Below are 11,410 nucleotides of genomic sequence, written 5' to 3'. Positions count from 1 at the left end.
AATGCCCACTTCCTTCCGCCCTCCCTCCCCTCCAGGCCTCAAGGCTCCTTCAAAGCCACAAGGGGCTTCTCTCGTAATTTTAATACAGCATATAAATCAGGGAGGTTTTCACCTAAGGCAAGGCAACTAGTAGTTGCCTTAGGAAGAAATTCCTAAGGACTTTGAGCAGCAGATAGTTTTGCTGCAAGTGTAGTTTTTCCACAGCCTGACTGTAAATCAGTTTTGTTAATCCCTTCCTGTTCCTCCCATGCACAGGGACTGATTCTGTACTGAGCTGGCCTGAGTGCCGGTGGCACATCATTGCTCAGTCGTGCACTGGGACTGCACTTTTTTATGCTGCATCAGTCCTTGAGCTCTAAAAAGCAATTGCATTTGGTGCTGCTGAAATCTGCGCCCTGTCATGAAAACTGGCAGCATCAAAGTGAGAAAGCAGTCTGACTCAGGGAGCAACTCCTATCCAAATTCTGCTCATTTGTTTTCCCTTCTGCCTTTGGGCTGAAACTACTGCACTGAATGTGATAAAACCTGATTTAAAGTTTCAGCCCTAGAGTGACTCCCAGGTTTTGGGCCATGTCAGCTGTGCCCCCTTTCTGGTGCTGAACTGTCTGGAATGTGTTACCTGGAGAAGTGTCAAAGCACACAGGTGACAATGTCTGGATACTTCATGCCAAGTCTATCTCCCTGGTCCTGGTGCAGCTGTACACCCGCTAGACCTTCTTTCTTTCCTCTGCCTTCTTCTCCCTCCAAGCTTTCCTGGTAGCAGGAGCAGAAGAAGAGGCTGTTACCAAGCCAGATGTGGTTTCTGGGCATACCCCCGCTGTGTTCAGCGTGCACAAAGTGTCTCTGCTGCAAGGGCAGTGCTGGCCAGCACAGCCTCTGCAGGCTCCATCACACAGAGCCCCGGCCGCTCTCGCCTGCCCAGCTGCAGGGGCCAACCTGGAGCAGTGATAAACCTTCTTTGGGGGTTTATCTTTTGCTATTCCTCTGCCTGTGAAACGTCTGTAGGTAATTAAAGCCATATTTCAGCCTGTCTCTTGAGCAGCAAGCTGACACATATGGAATAACATGTTGTTATTCAACAACCAGCTGCAGTTCCTGTAACAGATGCTAAGTCCAGCGTGTGCCATTCCCTGTGACTGGCAGGCCACCTGCGAGACTCTCCCTGTCACACATGGCAGAGCCCCAGGGAGCCTCTCAAGCCCCTGGGCGTGCATGCAAAAGTTCCACCTTCCCCCTTCAGTTCTTCCTGGGACTGAGATCCTGGGCTGGCTCCTCAGTAGCCTTCAAAGTTTGTGCTGGCCACACTTTTGGGATACTCAAATGTACATTTTCCTCAGGTAGACTTGACCAAGCCATTGGCTTCTTTGACACCCATTTGAGGAAATTGGTCTGTTCCCTCTCCTCTCCGCTCTCATACCATCTCCTTCCCTTGCCACATTGCATGTATTTATTGTCACCTGTCAAATACGAGTTTGGTCTCATTAATTTTCTGATCTGGAGAAGTACATGAAGCACAGGTAAGTTCACACCTTGGAGATGCTGTATTTAAACTACATTTTTACTAAAGCTGGAATCACATTTACCTGTGTGGCCTCCTCTGTTCTGGACACTCCGCCTTGAAACTGTGATGACACTGTAGCATCTAAAAACCAGAGACTTTTCCTCTTGGTTTGGCCTTCTCTGAGTCCTTTAACATTACTCAGTTTGCTTATCCTTTCCCCTGCCTTTTAAGGACTGTTTGCCCTCAGGAGCGCTTTAACATATGAAGGCTGGGTCTGGATTAACTGTTGTCATCTACTTTATTTAGTTGGCCTGTGACACTGCAAAGCAGCTGGGTAGGTCCTGTCTTAATGTACTCAAGGAAATGGTGACTCAGGCCCATGTTCCAAGATTGTGTGGGAACTGCTGGGCAGGAAAATGGAAAAGAAGAAGGAACTGAAATCATATTAATTGTGCTGGTTTTAGACTTGGAAATATGCAACAGATAGCGCCTGTAAATGTGTTTCCATTGCAACTGGTTTCTAATGTGAGGTGACCTGATAGGCACAAGTTTGTCATAGTGAAGTCAGAGAAAACTGCACATGCATGAGGAAGCTGCTGGATAGGGAAGCATCTCCAGAAGTGCCTGGCAGCACTGGTTGTCCCACCCTCTGACAATGGCAAGTGTTTTTTCCCAGGCCAGTTGTCAGTGGCAGAGCTGCCGGCAGCTGGAACTGCACCCACAGCCAGTTGCTTCTCTTGGGCTGGCAAGTCATGGCATGGGGAGAGGAAACCTGTAGTGAAATACATCTGGGGTAGGACACTGTCCTTGTGTGTTACCATCTGCCTGGCACTCCCAAGTGACTGCCTCCAGGCAGCAATTATATTCCTCCCCACCTGGCTCATCAGAGGCAAGCAGCCCCCACTTTTGTGTAGCAGTATGAGGTCTGGGCATACAGCAAATGTTGCAGGGTGCCATTTCTCCTCACTCACATGGCCAAGGCTCAAATCTGGCATTTCAACCTTTTAAATTCATCAACTCACTGAAACACGACCAGTTCCCAGACTCACAGGACACAGTAAAAGCCATGTGAGAAAGAAGTTACCTGATTACCTCAGGGTCTGACTTGGAGATGTAGTGCAGGGTGACAGCAGCAAGCTGCCATACTCACCACTTCTGATGAGAAAATGGGGTCCTGGTTTTGGAAGCCCACTACAAAGAACTCCTTGGGAAGAAAATGGTAGTTCAGTGGAGTAGTGTACCTGTGCTTAAAACAGTGAAGTTTTTCAGGGAAGAAGAAAGAGCCACCAAAGGAACATTCCTTGCTCACAAGCATTCACTGCTTTTCTGTTACCAGACGTGGAAGATCATGGGGACACAAGGCAAGGCAGGACCAGGCAAGGGCAATGGCAGTGCAGGGTGCTCAGTGCACATCTGATATTAATCCCTGTCAGTGGCACCTTTGTGCCTGTGAAGATTTGAAAGGTGTGTAAGATGGTTTTGTTTCCTCTGGAGTTATTCTGGAATCTGACCCCAGCCTTGTTCTAGTGAGTGTTTCTCTGCAGGTAAGTTCAATCTTTAACCCTTTGATTTTCCAGCTGGAAGTTACCCCAGCCCCCATGGTGCAGGTGCTCAGCTGAAGTAAGAGCCTTCACAGGACAGTGAAAGCGTACTTTTCTCTAGTCTGTTTTCCCTGAAACATGCAACTGCCTTCAATTAGTGGTATATTCAGTTGTTTCCATTAGTTTTGACTCCATCACTCAGGTCTTGAGGCAGGCTATACTGGTAGGAACAGTGATCTGCAGGTGCTGAGGGAGCTAGTAACTAGAGGAGTGGGAATGTGCACATTACCCCTGTACACACCACGTGGGGCACAAGGCTGAAGAAAAACAACTGACTCCCTTACTGGAGCCAGCAGATCCGGCTGCAGCTGCAGTTTCTTGTCTGTCCACTATTACTTCTTGGAAACAGCAATGCCAAATTGCACTCAGAATCAAAATCCTTTGACCTGCCAAGGAAGAATTACATTTCTGTGTCTGCCCTGCAGAGTTTGGAAGGCTGGCTTGTGTCTGTTGTCAGTACCAACACTCCACAATCAACAAGAGCTGGAAAGAGAAAGTCACTGAATCCTCTTTTCTCAAAGGAAAAGAGTCAGTCGGGTTCTTCCACTAGATCTGGCAGAGGCATGCTGCTCAGCAGCATGATGATTTAAAAAAAACAAAACAAAACCACAAAAAATCCATAGGAACTTCAGCAGTGTTAGCAGTTAATGCTTTGTTTGAAAAAAAACCAAAACAACAAAAACACCATTAAAAAACAGAAAAACAAACCAACCAAACAAAAACAAACAAGAAAATCCAAAACAAAACCAAAAAAAACCTCAACAAACCCCAAGACTTCCTAGTTTGAACTCCAAGTCCATAACAGAAAAAAAAAGCAGAAAAAAAAGGCCAACACCAAAGTACATGAGACTGACTTTGTCAGTTTGTTTTATTACTGGGCACAGCACCATACCACTTCATATGCATACAAGCCACAGTAATACAAACAGTCCCTAGCCTTTTTTATAATTAAAAAAAACACATGGTATTTGGGAGGAGCCAACAGTCCCAGGGGTCAGCTCTCAAGAGCTGTTTTGCTGCAGTTGCAGCAGCAGCAGTTTTCTCACAAAATACTGTGGGTTTTCATGCTGCTAATATGTGAAGCTGAAAAGTCAGAGCTCACAGCAGTGCCTCTGCTTAACGTGATCAAGGCGGACTTTTCAGCAGCTCACAGACTTACAAGTATGCTCAGTCATGGTCCTCTGCAGTGAAATGAAAGTGTGCCAGAGACACCCCTGTACGAAACTAGAACCCCTGAAATGATTCTACAGAAACCCACGTCATCCTCAAGCACCAGAGGTTTATCCAGTACAGGGCTAGTTAAAACTCTCCTGAATCCTGATGGCTTTCCTGCAGGCAGCACAGGCTTCCCACACAGGCAGGAGCATTTCTTACAGTCAGTTACGTCTGGAGCAGCACAAGGACAGTGAAGCTTGGAAAAAAGCTTGTCATTAAAGGAGGCTTAGCTCCTCAGAAAACAGATTTGAAACTAGAAGGCACGAATGCAAGGCTGAGTGTGGGCTGCGTACCACTGCGGCATGTGAGTAGTTTAGATACCCCTCCTAAGATGAAATATAACACATAATAAATACAGCATGACATTTTAGAAAATAAGTGCATTACTGTGATCCTTCACAATATAAGTAGGACCCACAAGAGCACAAAGAGGCCTGTTCATTTTATATTGCACAAACGTTCTAAAATTTAGTGTCAGGTCACTGTACTGGAGGTGGGACAAGGCAGGGGAAAAAAAAAAAAAAATATTTTATTTGGCAGAATCTGCCAAAGTCTCCACCACCACACAAACAGCTTTTTGCCAATTTGAGGTAGAATTACATATATACTGCTTAAACCCAGTCAAGTCCTGCTCAACTAGTCTTCAAAGAAAAAAGAAGAAAAAAAAGAGAAAGTGCAACACTTTAGAATAGATGAGCCTCTTTCTCTAAAGAAAATGAATGCCTCAGGTTTGATTCCCAGAAGCAAGTCTTGCAGAGCAGAGTTCCTGTGAAGATCCCAGCTCTTCATCTGGAAGGCAGTGATGGGTATTGTGATGCTACAGATAAGGAGTGTAACAGGTACTAATTGCAAGTCCTATAGCAAGCATTTTGCTCTCCACTTCCTCCCTCCCCAACTACTTGCTAATTGTCCCTTTGTTCACTCAGTCCAGTATATTTCATCAGTTAAGATTGTCCCCACTGCTTTCTTCTCCCTTATGTCCCTTCTATTGAGCCCTGCAAAAAAATTTTCCTATTTCAACTCTTAGTCTTCTGAGGCACACTTGCACTTTCTTCTAGAGAGTCCTCTGTGTAGTATAGACAGGGAAGGATGGAAACGAGAGCCTCTTCGATGGAGAAGAGATGTTTGTCCTCTGCTTGAGGACAGAAGTAGCGCATAAAGTCTGCCAGTCTCAGCAGGTACTCAATGTTATGGCCAGCACAACCACTTGAGACAATGATTTGTGCTGCAATGTCTTCTTCAGATGCTGGGCCAAGGTAAGAAGGGTTCTGGGGCGTCGCAATGTAAACAAGAGCCAGGATGGGTTCCTCTGTATCTTTCTCCTGAGGGTGGAACTTCACCAGCTTGGTGTCATATCCTCCCAGGACAGCTTCTCGCATGTTGAGATACTCGAGTGATGCAGCGATTTGCTCCCCACGGACTTCATAGGCTACACCCCACGTGCACGCCTAGAAGGGAAAGAGCAGGGTGGTCACGGGATGCTGTACCTGCACCGGCCTGTCCCGCCGCCCGCTGATGTTTCAAATCAAGGCTCCCTTACTCCGGGGGATCTCCGCACAGGTGATAAGACAGCAGAGGAGGGTATCGCCCCGCACCATCCCCCGCCATCCCGGCGGGGCTCAAGAGCACTCGGCAGCCGCCACACCTTTCCAGGTGGTGGCGCGGGCACCCCCCGGCCAGGCCAGCTCCCGGGGCCCCGGTACTCACCCCGCAGTCCTCCAGCAGCGTCACCACCCGGCCGGGCTGTGGGCAGAGCAAAGGCAGCGCTGTTAGAGCCGAGCCGCGACCCCGGCGCCCCTGCCCCCCCCCCCGCCGCCGCCGCCCCTTACCATCTTCTCGCTGCCGCGGTGGAAGGTGTCCCCCTGCCAGAAGCGGCGGCTGTACCCGCGGATGAAGCCCACCTTGCGCGACGTGAACTCGAAGCCCGGCCTCCACACCAGCGAGCCGTAGCCGAAGATCCACACCGGCGCCGCCAGCTCCGCGCCCTCCGCCTGCCCCGAGGGCGAGGAGGAGGAGGAGGAGGAGGAGGAGGAGGGGGGGGGGGAGAGGAGCGGGCGTGGCGGCGGCTCCGGGCGCTCCTCGGGGAGCTGCGGGTCGCGCTTCATGTCGGGCTGCGGCTGCGGGCGCGGCTCGGAGCTGGCTCGGAGCTCTGCCGGGCCGGCTCGGCCGCCGCGGCGCTTTAAAGGCGGCCGGGCCCCCGCCCCGCCCCGCCCGGGTGATGCAAGGAGGGCGGGAGGTTTCGCGGCGCTGGTGTGGGGCAAAGCGGGGCGCGGGTTGCGTCAGGCGGGGTGTCCGGGCCGGGCTCGGCGTGTCCGGCGGTGCTGGGGGCCAGATTCCCGCCGGGGCATGCCAGCGGATCGGCCGCTGCCGGAACACAGGGGCCGCCGTGCCCAAAAGGCAGAAGCTGGAGTGGAGCGAGCGGGCCAGCCCTCCTCAGCCCGCCCCGCTTTGGCTTTATCCCAGAACCTGAGGTGCTGCGTTGGAAAACCGAGCAGTTAATGTTTAACAGGGTGAAGCGACAGCTCCTGACGTCAACAGGGCCAAGGCGTAAGGCACATACATTTGAAACAGAATAATAACATCCACACTAATGCAAGGACATACGTGGTGCTGAATCCGACGTTTTCCCTAGTGCTATATCCAGGCTGGAGTGTCACCTTGTAATACATAACATTTGTTACGTGGAGGGGTGCAAGTGCTGTCTGTCTATGGGATGGACACCCAGCTGTCAACCAGCTTTAGGCAGGTTGTGACAGCCAAAGGGGTGGACTTTCATCCATCAGTTTCAGTAACATCACAAAGTTACTCGCTTTGGTGAGAGAGGAGGAGAAAGAATGAAGAAGCAAAACCGCCAGTTTGTCGTTCTTGTCCTTTGCGCTTAATCAATCTAAGCAGTCTAGTTACAGCCTTTTATTTAGTTTCCTGTTGGTCCCCATCCAACTGGCACCCACCTTTCCACTCAACAGGGTGTTGCAGCTGCAGCACCTGCAGTCTGTGGTGGGCGCTCCCGGCACTGTGGTGTGTTCATCACGGGTGACAAGAGTCTGCACAGCTCTCACATCTGCTCCGTGCCTTACACAGCTCATCCTTTTCCCCTGCCCTGCACGACTGACTCTCTGACTTGTCACCATGGATGACCCTTCACAAGGTCAGCCTTGTAACGGAGCCCAAAGCTCCTTCATTTTCCTCTCCACTTGCGCTTTTCCCAGTCACCTTCTCTGTCTTACTCAGGCTCAAAGGTATGGGGTTAGCATGGCATGCTCCCAGCCCTTCACACCACACACCCGTGCTGGCACAGGCTTAAAGCCTCTTAATCCTTTTCTGATGGTCCCTTCCATAGGCAGAAGGTGAATCTGTCACCTGTTTGTACAGCTGCTCTATTCAGAGTCCTTAGTCAGACCAGAAAAAGCTCCAGAAATTGTTCTTATCAGCTGTCTGTATCAAAGCTCCGTTTGGCAAAACAAGAAGTGAATCTCTAGTCTCACATTTTTTTCAATCTTGTGGTTCCTGTCCCCTAACATACAAGACTCCTGCCTTAGCAGGAGTTTGTCAAAGCTAAAATGATGTGGCCTTTCAGTCAAATGAAATCAGTGTCCTCCGAGAATTAAACTAGTCTTCTGTGTCCTGTTGTATATGTAGAGCAAGTTGTATATTTTTCATATTTAGCTCTTTATTTTTTGTTTCCTGCTAAAATCAAGGAAATTTGAGCAACCTCCCCCCAGTGTGTAGCTAACAAAAGCATTAAAACACTTGTCTGTAGGTGAATCCTCATTATTAAGAGCATAAAAAGAGACAAATCAGTCTAAAAGATAAGATGAAGAAGGTCTTGCTAGGTTCTGGTCTAAGTAACACTGGTAAAAAAAATCTGACCTCTTTCTTCAGCTTTCCCCAGGATGAGAATTTTATCCATTTTCTTGGTTTGTTCAGTCTGGGAGGGGAGACCTCATTGTGGTCTTCAACATCCTCATGAAGGGAAGCAAAGAGGCAAGTGCTGACTTCTTCACTCTCGTGACCAGGGACAGGACTTGAGGATCAACACCATGAAGCTGAGTCAGGGGAGATTTAGGCTGGATATCAGGAAAAAGTTTCTCATCCAAAAGTGGCTGAGCACTGAAACAGGCTTCCCAAGGAAGTGGTCACAGCACCAAGCCTGTCTGGGTTCAAGAAGCATTTGAATAACGCTCTCAGGCACATGGTGTGATTCCTGGGGTCATGGCCAGGAGTTGGACTCGATGATCTTGATGGGTCCTTTCCAACTCAGCATCTTCTGTGATTCTGTGATCTGAGAAATGCACTGAATTATGCATGTCTGACAAACGAAGCTCCAGGTATCTTATCTGCTGGTACTAAGCTAAGGAAAATTGGACCAAGAAATTAAAAATTATATCATTGGGAAGTGACTGCATGCTTCCTGGTGAGGGAGAAAAATTGCTCCTTTCCTTTGCAGAGCTGTGTCATTTGTGTGTGTGCCTTTGGCAAAAGGCTCTGCTGCATGGGCGAGCCAGATTTGCAATGGAGAAACAATGTGTACAGCAAAAGCCTCAGGGGACCAGCATCAGATCCCACACCAGTTAAACACCACAGGTCTCTGCTCCCTGCAGTGCTGTACTACCAGATCAATGAGGTTAGAAACTCCTTCTGAAGTCCCTGATTTTCTTGTATAAATTGGGATGCTGCTCCATCATTAGGAACACAGCCTGAGGGAAGACGGTAACTGAGTTTGTTGCATATACAGCAAGAGGTTAAGAATTTTCTTCTGTTGTTTCAAGCTTTCTTTCATTCATTTCTTATCTTGACTGTAATTTCACTTTACTTTGGTTAAATAAACTGAGGGCATGAGGATCTGCTCAGGCAAATGCCTGAGCAGAAAAGGTGTCCTGCAGGCAGTTATAGGTGCAGCTATGTATGTGAAGCAGGTGGGTGTGAAAGAGAGGGTTGAGTGTCTCTTGGTATGGTTGGAGCTTGTGTTCAAAAGGCCAAGGGAGCAGCTTGCCAAATTGAACCACAGTAATGTTCAAACAGGTGTGAGAAAGGATGTGGAGCAGCAGTGGAGTTAGCTGTTGGGGAATATGATGTAGGTTTTGTAGTACAACAAAAGGAGATGGAAAAAAACTATAGACTTTCAACAGTTTAAAAGTGCCTTAGGGAAAAAGAAATGGAATATAATTGTCATCTTCTGTTAATATAATAATGTTTTTTTTAAAAAAACCCTTAACAGTAGTAAGAATGTCTGCTTTTCCCTGGAACCATTGGGAAAGAGAAAAAGGCAATCATAGCTTTGTTACTCCTGAAACAAGTCTTTCCATGTTTCAGGAAAAGGAGGAGTTAGTTTCCCTTTAGCAGTATGTGCTGTGCTTCCCCAGAGCAGGCATTCCCATGTTAGTGTAGGGTGACCAGCAGTGCCAGGGCTGCCTGTTTTTCAGGATAGTAGTGAATCACCTTAGAGCCAGAGGAACCAACAACAGGGCTGGCATGACACATAGCAGTGGCTTCTGTGTCAGGCTCTTATTTACTTCAATAAACTGAGGGCACATACTGGGTCTTACCAAAAGTTGTTCTGTTCAGAAAATATCAGCTGGGAATAGGAGGATTGCCAGATCATTTCCAGATATCACACATCTTCCATCAGCTTGGCACTCACTGCTTTCCTCTCTACAATGAGTAGACAGGAGAATCTAAAAACGAATTGTCCTCTTTTCCTGAAGGCTTCAGTAAAGATTAAAGGTACTGAACTGAAGTTCAAACAATGCCACAGACTTTATAAAGTGATGTAAATCAGTGTTATTCACCTGATATTCACAAAGCCACATGCATCACCAGGGGTCTTACTCACTTTTGTTTGAGGAATACAATTCTTGTGGCATTTACAAATCCCCTCCAGATGTGAACACTTACCGTAGAAACATGCAGTTAGCCTTGTTTCAAACATGGAAATGAGAAGCCACATTGTCAAAGCTTCTGTATTAAAACTTGGGGATCAGGAAAGACGTATAGAACAGTAGGAAATAGATGTATTTGAATTTGTTTGCTGCCTCCAAAGGGAACACACTTCCATTATTAAAGACATTAACTCATGGGGTTAAATACAGTCCTGAGCAAAGAGAACTAAAAATGGTGAAGGACATACCAGTATGTTAAAGAGAACAACTCTAAAATCTGGGGGTGGGGGAAGTATTGTAAGGACATCAGACTGAAAAACAAGTCTTGGACAAGGTGGTAGCTTGGGTGATTCTTCTGCAGGACAGAACTTAAGCTGATGCAGACCTACTCCACATTCAGTCTGTTCACCCCATGACTGCTGTAGCTCTGATTGTTGTCAACTGTGTTGGGAGATTTTGCAGTGTGCCCAATTCACCGATGAGAATGACAAACGTTATGGAGACATTACAAACTCGATTTGTATTTGAATTAGTTATATGAGGGGAAAAAAAGAAATCCATATATCTAATTAGTGTTTTAACATGATATCAGTACCCTACTAGTGGCCTGGTAGTTGGCTGAGGGGTTCTTAAAAGCCAAAATGATAGTGCTGGGTTTTCTTAGGGTTGTACACCAGAGTGATCTGCTGCACAATGGGTTTTGCTGAGAAACTTCAAGCTGATGGGCAGTTTTGACTCCCCTAGCAGGAGCTGGACTTGATTGCTCTGGTCATCCTGTCCCTCTCTCATATTCCATGTTGCTGACAAAGTCCCTCCCAGCACTAGTACATAAAAAATTCTCTATAAGGAATCAAAACTACAATTTCAGATTTGGTTTTTTTGCTGGTTAAAAGTAGATAAAGTGAGCAGAGACTGAGGAAACTACTAGTAGTAGTAGAAACTAGTAGTACAACTAGTGTAGAGTTGTAGCAGGAGCTCAGGGAATTTTGTCTTTCCCCCCTTCAGGGTAGGAAAGCAGCTCAAACACTTCCTACTAGCTTAGCTTGAGGGATGAACAAAGTGGACGCTGAATTTAAAATCTGAGTACAGACTTGTGGAAACTCCTTTTGCTGGAGCCCACAGCATCCCAAACCTAGGAGCTCATCTGAGTGCCAGGCTGTGAGTCACAGACTAGATTGGTTCAACTTTTGGTACAGTATTACACCTTGCTCTTT

The 11,410-nt window shown here is 47.5% G+C and overlaps 1 protein-coding gene across 1 annotated transcript; it reads right to left on the bottom strand.

Moving 5' to 3' along the window:
• Positions 1-3,942: 3,942 nt before the first annotated feature.
• Positions 3,943-6,665, bottom strand: CHAC1 (ChaC glutathione specific gamma-glutamylcyclotransferase 1). The gene is made up of 3 exons (XM_086893306.1): positions 6,147-6,665; positions 6,025-6,060; positions 3,943-5,765 (listed from the first exon to the last, which is right to left on the bottom strand). Exons 1-3 carry the CDS (start codon positions 6,420-6,422, stop codon positions 5,334-5,336), a joined length of 744 nt encoding a protein of 247 aa, XP_086749432.1. The 5' UTR covers positions 6,423-6,665; the 3' UTR covers positions 3,943-5,333.
• Between the last annotated feature and the right edge of the window lie 4,745 nt (positions 6,666-11,410).

Source organism: Cyanistes caeruleus, chromosome 6 (genome assembly GCF_971803275.1).
Source record: "Cyanistes caeruleus chromosome 6, bCyaCae1.hap1.1, whole genome shotgun sequence".
Classification (NCBI taxonomy): Eukaryota; Metazoa; Chordata; class Aves; order Passeriformes; family Paridae; genus Cyanistes; species Cyanistes caeruleus.
The sequence above is the reverse complement of the archived record's forward strand: the minus strand, read 5'-3'. Positions and strand labels throughout refer to the sequence as shown.

Excerpts from the sequence above, each read along its gene's own strand:
- CHAC1 (XM_086893306.1), bottom strand. The coding sequence starts at position 6,422 with ATGAAGCGCGACCCGCAGCTCCCCGAGGAGCGCCCGGAGCCGCCGCCA. Across the intron at positions 6,061-6,146 it reads ACCGCGGCAGCGAGAAGATG|CCCGGCCGGGTGGTGACGCT; the intron begins GTAAGGGGCGGC and ends CTCTGCCCACAG. Across the intron at positions 5,766-6,024 it reads CGCTGCTGGAGGACTGCGGG|GCGTGCACGTGGGGTGTAGC; the intron begins GTGAGTACCGGG and ends TTTCCCTTCTAG.